Below are 19315 nucleotides of genomic sequence, written 5' to 3'. Positions count from 1 at the left end.
TTCTAGAAAGGCCTTCCCTGAAGGCAGCAACTTTGGCTCACTCCACAGTCAAACACATGCCCTTTATAATTTTTTCTGCAAGTTCCAAATATTTCCTTTTTCAATAATATTTTTTGCTTTCCTTTTTAAAATACATTTTTATTGATTTTAGAGAGGAAGGGAGAGATAGAAACATCAATGATGAGAGAGAATCATTGATCAGCTGCCTCCTGCGCACCCCGGGGGATCAAGCCCACAGCCCAGGCACATGCCCTGACTGGGAATCGAACCATGACCTCCTGGTTCATAGGCCGACACTCAACCCTGAGCCAAGCAGGCTGGGCCCACTCTCTTTCTTAAGTGGCCTTGGGAGGCATCTTGCTCTGTAGATAAGATGGGCTGGGGACAGATGGATTAAGGACACGGGGGAGTTACCCCTGGGCTTGGAGGATAGGAGGGGGTTGTTATGGCCACTGCCACCACTGGCCCCCCACAGCTCCTGGGCAGTGGGGAAGCCGCCAGGCGAGGGCCTCCCGGAGGACCCTGGAGAAAATCCTCCTCTCTACACGGGGGTCCCATTGCTCAGGGACGAGGCAGAGGCACAGAGCAGAGGCCCCCTTTCTCGGGGTCACACAGTCCGGCAGGGTGCAAGGCCTGATTCTGGGGTGCCGGCGACACTGGATGGGTTTAGGGTCTGGGGTAACTTGGACTTGGGACCCTTCCCGGCATGCAGATCCAGACCACCTTAGCCACCTACTCCTGTGAGAGGTCGCTACTGGGCCAGCTGTGGGCAACGCACGCCCCCTGCTGCACACGGCGGGAAGCGGCACAGCCATGACCCCAAGACCCGAGCTGAGCCTCACCCCAGGTAGAGCCTCGGTCTGTTCTTCACTAGGCTCAGGAGCCCCCCCGCCCCACCCCCACCCCAGTTCCCTGGCCTTCTGGGGGCAACCCCAGGGATGTCCAGGCCACTCAGAAGAGCTGTACACATTACACCCAACTCAGACTGTCCCCGGTTCTAATCCCACCTCTGTCATGACCTGCTTCTTCTGAGCCTCAATGTCATCATCTGTGAAATGGAACACGTGTAGCCCCTTGCAGGGTTGCTGTGAGGATTCGATGAGTTAATTTATGTAAAGTGCTAATAGTGACGGGCACAAAACAGGTGCTCAATAAATATTAGTTATACTATTGTTGCTATTATTACCAGATGTGGCGCTGGGCCCTTTCTTAAAAAACAAAACAGTTTTATTGAGACATAATTTATGTACCATGCAATTCATCCTTCTAAAGTACACAATTCAGTGTTTGGTATATTACATTACTCATCTCTAAAATTATGGTAACTATACAACATAACATTTATCACTTTAACCATTTTAAGTGTGCAGTTCAGTGGTATGAAATACATTCACATTGTTGTGTAATTATCACCATCATCCGTCTCCAGAACTTTCTCATCTTCCCAAACTGAAACTCGGTCCCCATTAAGCACACACTCCCACCTTCCCCAGCCCCTGGCTCCCACCACCTACTTCCTGTCCCTATGCATTTGACTCCTCTAGGGACCTCCTATGAGTAGAACCACACAGTATTTGTCCTTCTGTGTCTGACTTATTTCACTCAGTGTCATGTCCCCAAGGTTCATCCAAGTTATAGCAGGAGTCAGAACTTTCTCTCTTCTTCAGGCTGAATAAGACGCCATTGCATAGATGAGCCACGTTGTGCTTCCTCATCACCTGTGGACGGACACAGGTGGTTTCCACCTTTTGACTATTGTGACTAATGCTGCTATGAAGCTATCTATTTGCGTCCCTGCTTTCAACTTCATTGGGTAGATACCTGTGAGTGGAATTGCTCGGTCATGTGCTAAGTCTATGACTACCTTTTTAAGGAACCACCAAACTTTTCCACAACAGCTGCACCATTTTATATCCCCCCCACCACCACTATCAATGTCCAAAGTTCTAATTTCTTCACATTCTTGTGAACACTAAAAAAAAAAAAAAATCCTCACCAGAGGATATGTTTATTGATTTTAGAGAGAGAGGAAGAGAGAGAGAGAGAAACATTGATGCAAGAGAGAAACAGCTATCAGTGACTTCTCATACCCACCCCACCCAGGAATCAAATCTGCAACCCGGGCATGTGCCCTGACTGGGAATCGAATTATGACTTCCTGGTTGATAGGTCAACTCTCAACCACTGAGCCACACTAGCCGGGCAGAACCTGCATTTAAAAAAATGTTTTTTATTGATTTCAGAGAGGAAGGGAGAGGGGGAGATAGAAACATCAATGATGAGAGAGAACCATTGATTGGCTGCCTCCTGCATGCCCCCTACTGGGGATCGAGCTGGAAACCCAGGCACATGCTCTTGATCAGAATTGAACCCAGGACCCTTCAGTCTGCAGGCTCTATCCACTGAGCCAAACCAGCCAGGGCAGAACCTGCATTTTTTATTCATCATCTTATTTGTGGCCCTGTAGGCTTTATTATCCTCATGTCACAGACATGGAAAATGGAGGCTCGGAGAGATGAACACTTGGAGGCAGATATTGACAAAGCTGGGACTGAACCCACCTCAGTCACACTCCACTCATGCCCAGCAGCACTCATCAAAACAACCTGCTGTGGGTTTATGAGGTGCTAACATGGCTCCCTCTGCCTCTGTGACCCCCATTAGCTACCCTGATCCATTTCGTAATTTGGAGCTCAGGGACATGAAGAGATGGATTTAGGTCTTAACCAGGGGCCAATCTGACCCCCAGGGAACGCTTGGCAATGACTGGAGACATTTTTGTTTGTCACAACTCGGGGGGAAGGGGCTATGATGAGACAGCCTGGCTTGGAGAGAGAGGGGGACCTAGCCGCGGGTGAGAAGAGGTAGGACAAGCAGTCCTAGGTTTGAAATCGCGTCCCTGCCACTGGTGCCTGCATGTCCTCGGGCAGTTCACTTCCCCTCTCTGGGCCTCAGTTTCCCCCTCCAAAACGGAATAAAGAAACATTTCATTTATTTGGGCCTCAGGCGGTCTGTGCCATAGTTCCCTGTCCCCCACCCCCCACCGTGCAGGACAGGACTAGGCACTCAACAAACATTTGTTATCGGGCCTGCCCGGCCGCCCCTGGCTCCAGCTGCAAGTGGGCCCTGGGTTGGGGCTGCAGAGAGGAAACAGGAGCAAGGGAGCTGGGAGCCGCTCCAGGGCCCAGTTCCCAGGACTCACAGCTGCATCCTCGCGGCGGGTGGGGGGCGGGTGGAGGGGATGCCCAGCTGGCCCTGCCGCCCCACCTGCTGGCGGCCAGGAGGCTCCTTCCCAGGGAAGTTGGTGGGATCTCCAGGGCCTGTCCACCCAGCCACTGCCCAAACCGCACCGGAGAGTTTATGAGCAACCCGGGACGATCGATCTTCAGTCCTGGGTCAGAGTCAGCCCGTCTCAGGGTACTGGAATCTGCATTTTTAAGGGGCTCTCAGGTGATTCTGATGTAAAGGGTTCCCTGGTTGTACTTTAAGAAACAAGCCTTTACCCAAATTCCTGTTACCCAGGTGGGTAAACTGAGTCCCGGAGGGAGGAAGGGTCCTGTCCAGAACCGCGCGGTTGATGTTTTTCTCTTTGGCTCTGAGCCTTCCTCTCCCCCCGGGTCTCTTTGTTTTTGACTCTGTCCCCTTCCTCCCCTTTCTTCCGACGGCCCCGGTCCGGGGCGCCCCCAGCATCCGGCCGGTTTCAAGATTCCGGAGGAATCCCCCGAGCCGCCTGGCCCTGCCCCTGGCCCCGCCCCCCGCGGCGGTGACCTGCTTCCATTGGCTTTTTCGTACGCCGCCCGCACTGCTATTGGCTGAGCCCTTGCCCTTGGCCCGTCCCCCTCCGAGTGGGCGGGAGCAGGGCGGGGGCGGGGCCCGGCGAGGGGCCCGGCGACCCGAGGTGTTAACCAGCGCGAGTTCCGCGGCGGGCGCATCGGCCCTCGGAGGCGGCGGGACGGATCCCGGCTGTCGGATCCACGACGGGCCCCGAAGAGCAGGTGAGAGCGCGATGCCGGGCGCATTCCGGGGGCTGCCTGGCTGTCCTCCGTCTCTCCCGCCACGTTGTGCCCCTGCAAAGCCCGCTGCCCCGTCCGCCTGTACTCCTCCTGCCTGGGTCTCCCTCTCCCTCGGTCTCGGACCCTCTTCTGCTGCAGGGTTAGGGGAAGGCACAGTGGCTCTGAACTGCCCCCACGGGCATAGAGAACCCCCCACCACCCGCCATGGGGACTCTGATGGACTCTACTCCTTCCACCTGGCGCCAGGTGCTGGGGCCAGATTCCAGGCTGCTGGAGAGCCAGGCCCAGGCCCAGGCCCACACCCGCCCCTAGGAGCTCCCCGGTGGCCTGAAGCCTTGGCCTCAGTTTTGCCAGCTGTGAACTGGGACGGTCACCCGCTGAGGTAACTGGCAGGTGAGCTGACCCAGATCTGCCGGCTTCAAGGCCTCCTCCATCCTGGGGCCCCTCGGGGAGCAGGGGCAGCCCCAGGTGTACACAGGTCTCCATGGTTACCTCGAAGTAGTCTGAGCCCAGCTGGAGGCAGTGAAGGCCCTGAGGGGCTGCAGATGAGCGAGAGCAGTTGTGCAAGTGGTTGGGGATCTGACAAACCTGCTTCCCACTCTGCCACTCACAGGTGACTTGGTGCTCCCAGCCTCAGTTTCCTGTCTGTAGAATGACAGGAACGTGACTCCTGGCTGAGTGCTGCCTCCAGGGTTAATGCAGGAAAGTGAGTCTCCTTCACGCCCTCAGGCCCTTCCCTTCCCTTCTCTGGGCCCCAGTTTCCCGCTCCAAATGGAATAGAGAGGCATTGCTCCTGGCCCTCACATCCTCCCACTTTCCCTCTCCCTAGCTGGCCAGGCACACAGCCTCCACCTTCACACCCAGGCATCGTCTTGCCTCAGGGCCTAGGTTCACGCTGTTTCCCCCACCACCATGCCAGGCCCACAATGTCAATTTTAAAACATAACAAGTTGCCTAGATGGGCTGGGCCACGGGCTGGGCACCTGGGAGGGTGGAGGAGGGCGGCCCAGGGACGCAGTACCTATGGAAACCATAACAAAGAGCTGCAGCCCGGGCCACCCAAACACCTGGGCTGTGCTTCTCGCACTTGGCAGGCTCCGTGCCCTGGGACACGGCGGTGGTCGGTCGGTGAGTGCCCAGGCCCGGGAGGTCTTGAATCCCATTCTGATGGGGAGCAGGCAGGGGGTCCCTAAGAGAAGACATTAGGCAGGTGCAGATTTGAGGCCCCATGGTGTCGCCTCCTGCTGCCTCCTGCCGTGTAGCCCTGGGTGTGTCTGAGGCCCGGAGCCTCAATTTCCTCCTCTGAGGCCCGGGCAGGTGAGGGGCCTTTTGGCTGCTTGGTGGTCTAATGAGGTGGATGAAGGAGGCCTCAGCGTCTCTGTCTGTCACATGGGGTCACAAGACGGTGCCCAGGAAAAACCAGCTGTTGGCATGGAAACAGCCACACTGAGAGGCAGATGCTGACTAATAACTCATGCTGGTCTGGGTTCAGCCCCAGGTGTGATACACCGAGCGCTGGGAGCCGAGCGCTGGCAGGACGAGGCCCAGCTCCACAGCATACACACCTTCTTTGGGTGCCTCTACACCCCTCCCTGAGACCACCTCCCCTGGAATCCCACCCTCCTGAGCTTCCATGGCGGGACCACAGGCTGAGTCCTTGAGATCGTCTAAGGCCTGTCCTCCAGGCCTCAGTTTCCCTTACGTCCAGTGCAGTGGTGGTGGCTGGGAGCATCCACCTGGGGGAGCCCCCTCCAGAGAGGCTGCTGCTATGCTGCCATGTAACCTTGAGATAACTCTGTCTCTGGGTCTCAGTTTTCCAGGCTGAACAGCGGGGCCCAGGAATGAGATCTCTAGGACCCTCTGAGAGGTCGTGTATTCATTCAACAAACGGATTCTGAGCACCTACTGTGAGCCAAGCTTCAGGGTTGGAAGACATGTACTTTCAGCCAGAAAAAGCGTTACACTCAGTTGATAATGGGGAGTCAGATGGATGGGGAAGTTAGTTTATTTATTTATTTTAATATTTTTTTTTATTGATTTTTTACAGAGAGGAAGGGAGAGAGATAGAGAGTTAGAAACATCGATGAGAGAGGAACATCGATCAGCTGCCTCCTGCACATCTCCTACTGGGGATGTGCCCGCAACCCAGGTACATGCCCTTGACTGGAATCGAACCTGGGACCTTTCAGTCCGCAAGCTGACGCTCTATCCACTGAGCCAAACCGGTTCCGGCGGGAAGTTAGTTTAAATGGGGGTTCCGAGAGGGCCTCCTGAGGAGGTGGCATTTGATCTAAGCTCTGAATGACAAGGAAGAAACTGCTACTGGAGACCTGGGGGGAAGGGCATTCCAGGCAGAGGGCATAGTCCCAGCAAGGCCCTAGGGCAGGACCTTGCCTGGTGTGTGGAGTAACAGGGAGGAAGCCTGTTGGGGCAGAGTGAGCTGGGGAGGGAGGGGGAGGGGGAGGAGTGGGAGAAGAGGGCAGGGAGATGACAGAGGAGGTGGATAGCCTGGAGGGAAGTGAGCAGAGGGCTGGGGCCCCATTTAGGTGTTTACTGGCGCCCTCTAGTGTCTGCTTCAGGGAGGGCAGCATGGGGCCAGGGGACCAGGGATGAGGCCTGGGGTGGGTGAGAATGGGGTGAAGCCAGAACTCATTTAGGAGCTGCACCCACTTTCCTGCCCTGTGACCCTGACGCCTCCACTTAGCCCCGGCCAGTCCTGTGCTTCCTTGCATGGGTTTGGCAGTGGTCTTCCAACTTTCCTGTTTGGCCCCCAGACCCTTCCTTCAGTAGAAATCTGACCACAGTTGAAAGTGTCCTGGCTTTCACTGCAGCCCGGCAGGTGGCCAGACCCTGCTTGTCCTTGGGGTGGCCCCCAAGGGCTCTAGGAAACCCAGTGTGATAACCACTGGTGTCTCCCCAACCTCAGACAAGCAGATTCCCCTTCCCTTTGGCCATATTTAAAGTGAGCACTGACCGAGCAGTGTGAGTGATGGTTGATAAAGGGCTCCTGTAGCCAGAACCTGATGTTGTGTGGGAACAAGGTCTGTTGCCACAGTGGGCAGAGGAGGGGGGCCCCCTGAGGCCATCCTTGGCCATTGCAGCTGGGACAGAGAGGAGAGAAGGAGTGGCTGGTGTGCATCAATTATTGACACCCTTTGTGTGGGGCATGAAGAATTCATGGGGCGGGGCAGGCTGCCCGTGGGCCAGTGGCACCCTGGAGCAGTCTCACCCCGGCTCATGAGAGCCCCTTGCTGTATTGCCAGGAATTTTGCCATTTACTAAAAATGACAGACTCTGAACTTAGGGTTAATGATATTGTATTAGAAATAAGGTATGGGCCGAAACCGGTTTGGCTCAGTGGATAGGGCATCAGCCTGCGGGCTGAAAGGTCGCAGGTTCGATTCCGGTCAAGGGCATGTACCTTGGTTGCAGGCACATCCCGAGTAGGGGGCGTGCAGGAGGCGGCTGATCGATGTTTCTCATCGATGTTTCTAACTCTCTATCTCTTTGCCTTCCTCTCTGTAAAAAATCAATAAAGATATATTAAAAAAATTTTAAATTTAAAAAAAAGAAAAAAGAGAAATAAGGTATGGGATGTTATGTAGCCAGAGAAGGAGTGGAGCGCTCACCGACACTCACTGCAGTGTGGACGGACCTTGCACGCATGATGCTCAGAGCAGCCAGACCCCGAGGGCCACACAGCGTGTGATCCCGTTTATGTGGAATGTCCAGGACAGCAGATCCAGAGACAGGAAGTGGGTCTGTGCTTGCCTGGGGGGTAGGGTGGGGGGGTGACTCCCAGGAACAGTGGGAGTTGGAGTGTCCAAAATGGGAACGGGGACAAAGGTCGGCGTCCAAACCTGAAACGGGGTTGGCAGAGAGCAAAAGTCCGAAGCCTGGACCAGGCCCCAGTGTTTGGGGGAAGCATGTGGGGGGCAGGGCAGGAGTCAACAGAGCCGCTGGGTGTCTGGACACCCATTTCACAGATGGGAAAGCTGCCCCTAGGGGCAGGGGCTTGTCTGGAGCCACTGTGGCCTGTGAGGGGTTGTGAACGGGTCTGTGGCCTTGTGTTCCTCTAACAGCCGGACAGGTCCCGCCCCAGGACCGGTGTACAGGCCGCTCGCTCTGCCTGGCTCAACCGTCCCCCAGACCTTGTCCTTTCAGTCCCAGCTCCAGGGGCGCCACCTCCGAAAGGCCTTCCCGACAACCCCAGCCCATGTCACCTGCCTGTTCCTGCCCCCATGGCCCTGAAATTATCCTGTTTATTTCCATGTGCATTGATTTCTGGCCCTCTTCCCAGTGTGGGCGACCTCTCTTAGGGGGCCATTTTGGAAATTTGGAAAACTCTTTTTTTTTGTTTTCTTCTGATAATAGCAGGATGTTCTAGTGTTTGGGGGCAGGGACCAGGGACACTAGGTGTCCAGCCATGCTCAGGGCAGCCCTCGGCCTTCATTTCCTAATGTCCTGCCGGAAACATAAGCTGATGCGTGGGGGTGGTTTTTTTGCACCATTTTAATATTCAGTGAATATCCTGGGTAAGTTGGAAGGAGATGGAACGCTTTTGGGAGGCATTTATAACTATACTAGAGGCCCGGTGTGTGGATTTGTGCATCGGTGGGGTCCCTCAGCCTGGCCTGTGACTCTCCAACATCCCCTGTGGGACCCGAATTGCAAGAGGGTGCAGGCCAGGCCTAGGGACCCCACTGGTGCACGATCGGGGCTGGGGAGGGACCGCAGGAGGGCTCCAGGGCATGTCCAGCCTGTCTCACCCAGTCCCAATTGGCTGGACCCCAACACCAAGCTAACCTACTGGTCGGAGTGTCTGCTCCCTGGTGGTCAGTGAGCGTCATAGCAACCAGTTGGACAAACAGTCAGACACTTAGCATATTAGGCTTTTATTATATAGGACTAGAGCCCGGTGCTCGACATTCGTGCACTAGGGGAGGGCGGGGTCCCTCAGCCCGGCCTGTGCCCTCTTGCAGTCCGGGACACCGCAGGTGGACATCTTTAGCACTGCCGCGGAGGCAGGAGAGGTTCCCGCCACCACCGCTGCACTCGCCAGCTGTGAGTCCAGCTCAGGGCTTCTGCCTGGGCGGCACTCCCCCTGTGGGAGCGCACTGACCACCCGGGGGCAGCTCCTGTGTTGAGCGTCTGTCCCCTGGTGGTCAGTGTGCATCATAGCAACCGGTTGTCCCGCTGTTGGGTCTATTTGCATATTAGCCTTTTATTGTATAGGATGTTCACCATATGGGCAAACCGCTGATAGATTTGCTCTGTCCTTGCGTGCAGTGAGCTTGAGCTTTTAAGGAGGGAAATTCTTTTTAATCAAACATGTCTCACCCTGGCCAGGTAACTCAGTTGATTAGAAAGTCATCCCAATATGCCAAGGTTTCGGGTTCGATCCCCAGCAGGGCACATACAAGAATCAATCAATAATGCATAAATAAATAGAACAACAGGTTTCCCTCTCCCTTCATCTCTTTCTCTAAAATCAATTAAAAAACAGACAGACATGTCCCAAGGACCTACTGAGTGCCTGTCAATGTGAAAGTGTTTTACAACTCTTGTGGCATTATCTTTCTGTTTGTATTAACAGTTTGGGCCAGATCCTACTTTTAAATTCATTTAGCATTGTAAAAAACGAGCTATAAAATATAAATAGAGAGGGGCTTAAAGATATAGGTATATACACTTAATAGTAACTGCTCCGCTTGATGAGATATAAACTCACCATTTTAAAGCATTCAAATTCCAGAACATTCCACCACCCCTGAAAGAAGCCCTGTCTCCATCAGCAGTCAGTCCTCATCCCTCCCTCACCTCTCCCTCCAGCCCCTGGCAACCCGCTTCCTGTCCCTGTGGACGGGCCTGTCCTGGACATTTCACATGAATGGACTCACGCACTGTGTGGCCTTTTGGGTCTGGCTTCTCTCACTGAGCACCATGTGTTCAAGGTCCACCCGTTGTAGCTTCAGTGCTCCGCTCCTTTTCATGGCCCAGTAATATTCCGGTGTGCGGCTCACATTTTGTTTACTCATTTGCTGATGGTCACTGGGGTTTGGCTTTTGGGCCACATGAATTGTGCTGCTCTGAACATGTGCGTGTGAGTTTTGTGTGGACGTGTGTTTTCATCTGGGGGAGCAGACGTTATGGGTGGAGTTGCTGGGTCACGCAGGAACTCTGTGCTTGAGGACCTGCCAGAACGGTTTTCCCAGCAGCTGCACCATTTTCCATTTTTCATACCATCCGTGTGTGTGAGGGTTCGTTTCTCCACAGCCTCACCGGCACCCGATACTGCCTTTCGTTGTTGTTAATCCTCACCCAAGGATATTTTTTCCATTGATTTTTTAAAATATATATTTTTTATTGATTTTAGAGAAGAAGGGAGAGGGAGAGAGAGAGAGAGAAACATCAATAATGAGAGAGAATCATTGATCAGCTGCCTCCTGCACGTCCCCCATTGGGACAGAGCTCGCAACCAGGACATATGTCCTGGCCGGGAATTGAACCATGACCTCCTAGTTCATAGGTCAACATTCAACCACTGAGCCACACTTTTCCATTAATTTTTAGAGAGAGTAGAAGGCAGGTAGGGAGGTAGGAGGAAGTGAGGAGGAAGGAAAGAAGGAAGGAAGGAGAGAGTGTGAGAGTGAGAGAGAAAGAGTGGCGTGTGAGAGATGTGAGAGAGATACACCGATTGGTTGCCTCCTGCACATGCCCTGACGGGGGGAGGGAGGGCTGGGTATTGAACCTGCAACCTGGACACATCCCCTTGACTGGAAATTGAACCTGTGACCCTCTGGTGCTTGGGCCAGTGACCTAACCACTGAGCCACAGGCCAGGGTGATATTGTCTTTTTCCTAAGAGCCGTCCTGGTGGGCGTGAAGTGATAGATCATAGTGGCCAAGGATGTGGACCACCTTTTCAGCTGCTTATTGGCTATTGTGTATCTTCTTTGGAGAAATGTTAGATATTCTTTATTTAAATATAATTCACAGACCATAAAGTTCATCTTCTAAGGTGTACACTTCGCTGGTTTTTAGCGCATCTGACTCAGAGACGTTCTGTATGCGTTCGGCCCCAGATTGAACAGAACAGGAAGCACCCCAGACGCCAGGCCCTCGGTCCCCGCAGATGGCGGCTTGTTTCACCATCTACTCCTTTTACTTTTAACCTGGTGGGCAGAGATAGCTGATAGTGCCTGCGCAGTCCGTTTCAGGGGAGAACGGGAGCACCCCAAGGATTCTATAAGAAGGAATTGGCATGGGGTCTAGAGGGCGGGACCCCCAGCAGAGCAGGGACCAATCTCTTTGTCATCGGTGTCTTCCCAGTGCCTGGTACACAGTTGGTGCTCCATAAATGCTCATTGAGCAGCTGAATGAATGTTCTGGCACAGCCTCTAAGACGTTAGTGGGCTTTTCTGGCTTGTAATGACAGTGGGGTTCTGGCATTTGGTGGCCCCCGAACCTCGGGGCAGTTCCTGGAAAGACCCTGACTCAGAAGGGCTGGCGCGGCGCAGCCTGGCCACCTCCTGGCTTGTTCTCCCTCCGACCTGTGTGAGCACAGCAGGCAGGAAGGAAGGCCAGGGTTTATTTTGATCCATGACCTGCTCCCGCCCGCCTCCCCCTCCCTGGTTGTTTGCAGTGTTTCTGGCAGAACAATGGGTCCGGGAGGAGGGGTGGGCCTGCAGCTGGGCTGGCCCAGGTGTGGCGGATCTGGGGCTAGAAGTGTGGAGGCTGGGGAGGGAGGCTGCAGCTGCCTCCACTCCCACCCTTTTCTTTCTGGCTTGGGGAGGGGGTGCTGCGGGGGCCCAGGTCCTTTCTAAAGACTGCAAATAGGCCCAATTCTCCTCTAGAACCAGCATGCCTCACCTCAGGACCTACAGATGGGAAGGTCAAGGCCAGAGAGGCCCTGCCTGGGCTCACACAGCAACTAAAATAGGCAGAAGGAACTGGGCTCCAGGGCCCTTGGGGTCCAGAGCCTGGGCCTCATCCCTGGACTCAGAGAAAGTTCCTCTCTGAACCTCAGTTTGCCCATCTGTAAACTGGGGAGATTAGACCCAGGCTTTGGGAATGGTCTTTCATTCCAATGTTTGCAGGCATCCTTTCCCTGATACATTCCACAAACACAGCCACCTGCTATGTACCAGGCCCTGGGCTGGCCACTGGAGACGCGCTGTGATCAACCCCTGCACTTGCCATTGGGTCAGCAAGGTGGACATGGAAACCAAGGTCTCGGGGCCACAATGGAGGATGCCCAGGGCGTCGTGGGAGCCAAGGGGCACCTGGCCCAGCCTGGGACCTCTGGGAAGGCTTCCAGGAGTGGGTGACGGTGATGCTGAGACTTGAAGGATGAGCAGGAGTGTATAGAACGAGTAAAGGGAATGGAATAGAATGTTCTAGAGAAACTGGTGGGAGGGCATCTGGGAGGTGTAGGTAATTGTGCCCAGTGGCCAGTCTGATGCCGCCGCTGTCACAGAGGCCCTCTCATCCAGGTTGCTGGATGGCTTCGGGGTCCAGCCTCTTGCCCAGGGGACGGGCACAGCTGGCGGGCATTGGGGTTGACCACGAGCTTCCGCTCCAGGGCAGAGTTAGTTCTTATCTTTATAAATGGGGAAACCGAGGCACAGGGCAGGTATGTCTCTTGACCTAGTGGTCAGAGGGCTGATTTTGTCATGGGAGACAGCTCCCGACCCCCCAGGACTCGGGGTGACTTGCGGTGTCAGCTGGGAACGGTGGAGGGGCTGACGAGCAGCGGTGCGGGGGGAGCACGGTGTTCGTGTGGGGCCTTGGGCAGTGGCTCGGCCTCGGTGCTTGCTTTTGCAGAATGGGCACCCTGCCCACCACCCGGTGGAATGACAAAACGGGCAAATGTGCCGGCTCAGGGCCTGCCACACGGTGCTGAGTCAGTGGTACCCTAGCTTTGGCCCCAGCCTGTGTCGCCCTGAGGTCTGGTGACTGGTGTGGGGGGCAGGGAAGGCTGCTCCAGGAATCCCTGTGCCCGCCCTAACCTCTGCGAGGGCGGCCAGGGGTTGGCCTTCTCCCGGGGTCTGAGCTCCCACAAAGACAGGCTTTGTAGGAGCCCTTGGGTGTGAGTGGGAGCCCACAGCACATTCCTGGTCTGGCCAGCCTGGGGCCAGGGTGGGGGTGGATTCTGACCAGGGCCTGGGCCTGGGGCTGGGGGTGGGTCTCGGGTTCCTCTTACTCACTCGGCAGATGTTTCTGGAATCTCCAAGGACACAGCGGGTAAGGAATCAGGCCCTTTGCTCCCACTGTGGCCTGGGGCAGGGCAGACCAGGGGGAGCAAAGCCAGGGGGAGCAGAGCAGTGATGGGGGAGCCGGGGGCGTGTGTGGCCCAGAGGAGGTGCCTCCCCTGGGTTTGACTGTTCGGGGACAGCTTTCCGGGGAAGGCGGTATCCAGGCCGAGCGGAGGGATGAGGCTACAAGGGGGCGAGGCCGGGCTGAGGGGCAGGGCCTGGCGGGCTGCATAGGAGCCACCAGGAAAGGGGCAAGGCCCGGGCCGGGGAACTGATGCCGGCCTCTTTTCCCGCAGGGCTCATGGACACCTTCAGCACCAAGAGCCTGGCCCTGCAGGCCCAGAAGAAGCTCCTGAGCAAGGTGGCGTCCAAGGCGACCGTGGCCGTGTTCATCGACGACACGAGCAGCGAGGTGCTGGATGAGCTGTACCGCGCCACCAAGGAGTTCACGCGCAGCCGCAAGGAGGCCCAGAAGGTGCTCAAGAACCTCATCAAGGTGGCGGTGAAGCTGGGCGTCCTGCTCCGCAGCGGCCAGCTGGGCGGGGAGGAGCTGGTGCTCCTGCAGCGCTTCCGCCAGAGGGCGCGCCGCCTGGCCATGACGGCCGTCAGCTTCCACCAGGTGGACTTCACCTTCGACCGGCGCGTGCTGGCCACCGCCCTCCTCGAGTGCCGCGATCTGCTGCACCAGGCCGTGGGCCCGCACCTGACCGCCAAGTCCCACGGCCGCATCAACCACGTCTTCGGCCACTTTGCCAACTGCGACTTCCTGGCCATGCTCTACGGGCCGGCCGAGCCCTACGTCTCCCACCTGCGCCGGATCTGTGAGGGGCTCACCAGGATGCTGGACGAGGACAGCATCTGACCCCACCCTGTGGGGCCTGGGGACCTGTGGGTTTATAGTTTATGATCTCTGATCCCCAGTCTGATTCTAGCCAAACAACCCAGACAGGTGACCTGCCCCCTTTCAGAGGTTGCTGAACGGTTTAAAGCAGCAGTTTTATGGACCCTTGTCACCTCTCCCACCTCATCTCTCTGGAGAGAGGAAGTCAGCGTGGAAACCGGCACAGCCTGCAAGGCCACGCACCTCGACCGCTCTCTGCTCAGGCCCATCTGTCCTGAACCGTGATAACCGATGGCACCCCTCAGCTCACTGGATGCCATCTGACAGCTGGTGCTGCCCACTTCATGTTGTAACCTGGGCTTTCTAATTCCTTCAGAAAGGAGTCACTGAACCGGAAGGAAGTAATGGGGTGAGCAGTGTCCCCCCCTTTGTGGAAGTTCTAACCCCCAGACTTCCGAGTGTGACCCACATTTGGAAAACAGGGTCGCTGCTGACATAATGGGTTAAGATCAGATCACGAGCGCACAGTGGGCCCCTAACCCAGTGTGACCGGGTCACTTCTAAAAGGGAGAAATTTGAACGAGAGGAGAATGCCATGTGAAGGTGGAGCAGACATTGGAGGGAAGTGCTACAAAACAAGGAACACCCAGCGTGGCAGCAGCCCCAGCCCTGGGAGAGGGGCGTGGGACCGCCTGGCGGAAACCTGGACCTGAGACTTCTGGCCTCCATGACTGAGAGGAAACAAGCCGCCCAGCCCAGGAGTGAGCACAGGGAGCCATGAAGGGGGCTGCAGGGTGCCGGTGGATGGGTGAGGACACCTCAATTTGCTTGGGATCCCAGCTCTGACTCCCACGGGGGAGGGGACAGTGCATTCTCCATACTGGGCATAAGGAAACAGACGTCTGAGATGCAGGCACATTTTCCAATGATCATTTCATGTTTGAAAAGCAAACACACTAAGAAATGTTTTTCAGACCTCAGAAAGCAAAGCTCACAAACCTTGGCCTTGGGGACACCCAAAAGATGCAGTGATTCTCAGCTCGGGGCACGGACAGATATGTGGGTGTGGGAGTGCATTTGCACACTTTGTCAGCAGGGGGCACAGATTGCAAACCGGCTACAGGTCCCGCCAGCTCAGGAAGGCTATTCTGGGTGCCCAAGGGAGAGTTCTGTGACTGTTTCACAGAACTGGGCAAAGGCTGCAGACGGGAAGCCTGCAGGCCGCATTGGTGAGAAGATGGGTTTGCTTGCCCCCAGCCCGCGTTTGAGCCATCTGGAATCAGTTGACAACATTTAAAACAGGGGAACTGCATGTGCCAATCCAGATTTGGAGCTTCTCTCTAAACCCCGGCTAGGCCTGCATTGCCTGCTGGTGAAGCTGCATAGAGGTTGCCCCTCTCTGCTTTGCCACAGTCTCCACCTCTCCCTTTTGCCTCTCCCTGGCCTGCTGTGCTGGCTGATAAGATTATGCCCCCAGATTCAGGTCAGCCTTTCTATGGTTTGGTCTCTGCTTCCTTGAAGAAGCCAAAGCCTTTCACCGGAGAGCCGGCCGTTCCTACCTCCTACGTCACCGCTCCAAGGCCAACTTTCCCACTTACCTCTCTAATCAAGAGACAGAGCTTCATATTCAAGAGCAAATGCGCATGTTGAGTAGCCTGAGAAGCCCCAGATGAAATTCTTTGCCCTTAGCTCTGCGGACTGAATTGATCAATATGCATAATGCTTGTACTTGTTCCTGGATGGGCTGTTCTGCCTCTTGACTCTTTATAAGTTTGGGATTTAATTTTGAAAAACCAAAGAGCACTACAGAACAATTTAAATAAAAGCACACGTCTTCCACTGACATTCTGTGAAACTGACTTGAATTGCTTGGTGCTGAGTTTTCTCCTTTCTTGGGGTTTTTGCCTTTTAAAAAACAATTTTTCTTGAGCCCTTCCTTGCTGGTGAGGCTCAGTCAGTTGGGGCATCGTCCCATGCACTGAAGGGTTGTGGGTTTTCTCCCTGGTTGGGGAGCATCGGGGGGGGAGGGGGCAACTGATCGATGTTTCCCACATTCATGCCCCTCCCTCCCTCCTTTCTTCCGAATCAATAGGCATGTCCTCAGGTGAGGATTGGAAGGGGAAAAAATCTTTAAAAGATATTTTTTCGATTCCAGTTGACATACAATATTATATTAGTTTCAGGTGTACTGCATAGCGGTTAGACATGTATGTAACTTATAGAGTGATCACTCTGATAAGTCTAGTACTCACCTGGCACCATACACAGTCATTACAATATTATGACTATACTAGAGGCCCGGTGCACGAATTCATGCACGGGTGGGGTCCCTCTGGGTGGCTGCAGGGATCAAGCCAAAACCCGCAGTCCGACACCGCCTGCAGCTCCTGCTGGTCCCTCCCGCTCATCCTGGCCTCACTGTGCCTGCCGCGGGCTCTTGCCCAATCAGTCCCAATCAGGAGAGGCTCGCACTGCCGCAGCAGCGCTCACCAACCATGAGTCCTGCGTCTGGCGCCCTCCCAAGGGGAGTGGCCTGCGGGATCGGGCTGAAACAGGCTCTCTGACATCCCTTGAGGGGTCCCGGATTGCAAGAGGTTGCAGGCCAGGCTGAGGGACCCCACCGATGCACGATCAGGCCGGGGAGGGACTGCGGGAGGGCTCCAGGGCATGTCTGGCCCGTCTCACTCAGTCTGGATTGAACAGACCTCAGCAGCAAGCTATCCTACTGGTTGGAGCATCTGCCCCCTGGTGGTTAGTGCATGTCATAGCGAGTGGTTGAGCAGCCTTAGCATATCATTAGCATATTACTAATATTACTTTGACTGGTTGTTCGGTTCTGCCGTTTGGTCTATTTGCATATTACCCTTTTATTATATAGGATTCCCTAGGCTGTATTTTATACCCCTGTGACTACTATAACTGGCAATTTGTATTTCTTAATCCCTTCACCTTTTATACCTGGCCTCCCATCTCCTCCCATCTGGCAGCCTTCAGTTTGTTCTCTGTATCTATGAGTTTGTTCATTTTGTTTATCTTTATGTATGTATTTATTTAGAGAGACAAAGGTAGAGGGAAGGAGAGAAACATGGATGAGACAGAAACATCGACTGGTTGCCTCCCTCAACCTGGATATATGCCTGACTGGGAATCGAACAGGAAACCTTTCAGTGCAAGGATGATGCTCAACCAAACCACAGCAACCAGGTCATTTTGTTTTTTATATTCCACATGTAAGTGAAATCATATGGTATTAGTCTGACTTAGCATAATTCCCTCTAGGTCAGTGATGGTAAAACTTGAGCTCGGCGTGTCAGCATTTTGAAAAACCCTAACTTAACTCTGGTGCCATGTCATATAGAAATTTTTTGATATTTGCAAACATAGTAAAACAAAGATTTATATTTTTGATATTTATTTTACATATTGAAATGCCATTTAACAAAGAAAAATCAACCAAAAAAGATGAGTTCGCGTGTCACTGCTGGCACGTGTGTCATAGGTTCGCCATTACTGCTCTAGGTCCATCTGTGTTGTAAATAGTAAGATTTCATTCTTTTTCCATTGTATATATCCATCACACCTTTACCCATTTGTCTATTGATCGGCTCTTAGGCGGCTTCCATATCTTGGCAACTGTAAATAATGCTTCAGTGAACATAGAGAAGTATATTATTATCTTTTTATTTCAGAGAGGAAGGGAGGCGGAGGAGAGAGAAACATCAGTGATGAAAGAGAACCATTGGTTGGCTGCCTCCTGCATGCCCCACACTGGGGATTGAGCCAGCAACCCAGGTATGTGCCCTGACTAGGAATCGACTGTGACCTGGTTCAGAGGTCAATGCTCAACCAGTGAGCCACGCTGGCCGGGCAGCATATTATCTTTTTGAATTAGTGTTTTTGTTTTCTTTGGATAAATACCTGGAAGTGCAATTGCTAGAGGTATGACTGCTCTCTTTTTAACCTTTTGAGGAAACTCCATACTGTTTTCCATAGTGGTTGCACCAATTTCCAATTCCATCAACAGTGTATGAGGGTTTCCTTTTCTCCACATCCTGGCCAACACTTGTCGTTTGTTGATTTATTGATGATGGCCATTCTGACAAGTGTGAGATGAGATCTCATTGTAGTTTTTTATTTTTATTTATTTATTTTTTAAAAATATATTTTATTGATTTTTTACAGAGAGGAAGGGGCTGCCTCCTGCATGTCCCCTACTGGGGATGGACCCTGAAACCTGGACATGCACCCTGACTGGAATCGAACCAAGACTTGCTGGTTCGTAGGTCGACACTCAACCACTGAGCCACACCAGTTGGGCTCAGCTGAGTTTTGGGGGAGCTCCCAAAGACTGCCCCTAAGACTGTCTTCAACCTTTGGCATTTTAGTTATTGTGTGTCTTGGTGTGGGCCTCTTTGAAACTCAGCGCTTCCTGGCATTGTATGTCTGCTTCCTTTGCCAGGGTAGGGAAGTTTTCCATCATTACTTCTTCAAATAAGTTTTCTTTTCCTTTTTAAATCCTCACCAGAGGATATTTTTCCATTGATTTCTAGAGAGTGGAAGGGAGAGGGAGAGACAAAAACATCGATGCGAGAGAGAGCGAGTGAGAGACACATCAATTGGTTGCCTCCCTCACATGCCCTGACCAGGGCCAGGGATCAAGCCTGCAACCCAGGTTCATGGCTTTGACTGGAATAGAACCTGGGACCCTTCAGTTAGCAGACCGACGCTCTATCACTGAGCCAAACTGGCTAGGGCTCAAATAGGTTTTCTATCCCTTGCTCTTTCTTCTTCTGGTCCCCTTATGATGGAATGTTGGTATGCCTGAGGTTGTCCCAGAGGTCCCTTAAACTACCTTCATTTAAAAAAACACTCTTAAAAAAAATATTTTTATTGATTTCAGAGAGGAGGGGAGAAGCAGAAACATCAATGATAAGAGAATCATTGATTGGCTGCCTCCTATATGCCCCCTACCAGGGATCAAGCCCGCAACCCGGGCATGTGCCCCTTCATTCTGCAGGCCGATGCTCTATCCACTGAGCCAAATCAGCTAGGGCAAACTACCTTCATTTAAATTTTTTTCTCTTTTTGCTGTCCTAATTGGGTATTTCCCACTATCTTGTCTTCCAAATCGCTGACTTGATCCTCTGCTTCATCTAATCTGTTGTTGATTCCCCCTAGTGCAGTTATTTTTAACCTTTTCATCAC

General features: G+C 53.7%; 1 protein-coding gene across 2 annotated transcripts; it reads left to right on the top strand.

Moving 5' to 3' along the window:
• The first annotated feature begins 3897 nt into the window (after window positions 1–3897).
• On the top strand, window positions 3898–15975 carry TNFAIP8L1 (TNF alpha induced protein 8 like 1). Of its 2 annotated transcripts, XM_015567068.1 has the most exons (3): window positions 3898–3995; window positions 4260–4406; window positions 13566–15975. In XM_015567068.1, the coding sequence occupies exon 3, from the start codon at window positions 13571–13573 to the stop codon at window positions 14129–14131; it is 561 nt and encodes a 186-aa protein (XP_015422554.1). In that variant the 5' UTR covers window positions 3898–3995; window positions 4260–4406; window positions 13566–13570; the 3' UTR covers window positions 14132–15975. The 2 variants fall into 2 exon arrangements, with proteins under 2 accessions (XP_015422554.1, XP_006754098.1); XM_006754035.2 differs by lacking the exon at window positions 4260–4406.
• Window positions 15976–19315: the final 3340 nt, after the last annotated feature.

Source organism: Myotis davidii, unplaced genomic scaffold (assembly GCF_000327345.1).
Source record: "Myotis davidii unplaced genomic scaffold, ASM32734v1 scaffold551, whole genome shotgun sequence".
NCBI classification, from domain to species: Eukaryota; Metazoa; Chordata; class Mammalia; order Chiroptera; family Vespertilionidae; genus Myotis; species Myotis davidii.
Note: the sequence above shows the minus strand (reverse complement) of the source record. Positions and strands in the feature narration are given on the sequence as shown.

What these genes read in the sequence shown, in the direction of transcription:
- TNFAIP8L1 (XM_006754035.2), top strand. Translation starts at nt 13,571, where the DNA reads ATGGACACCTTCAGCACCAAGAGCCTGGCCCTGCAGGCCCAGAAGAAG.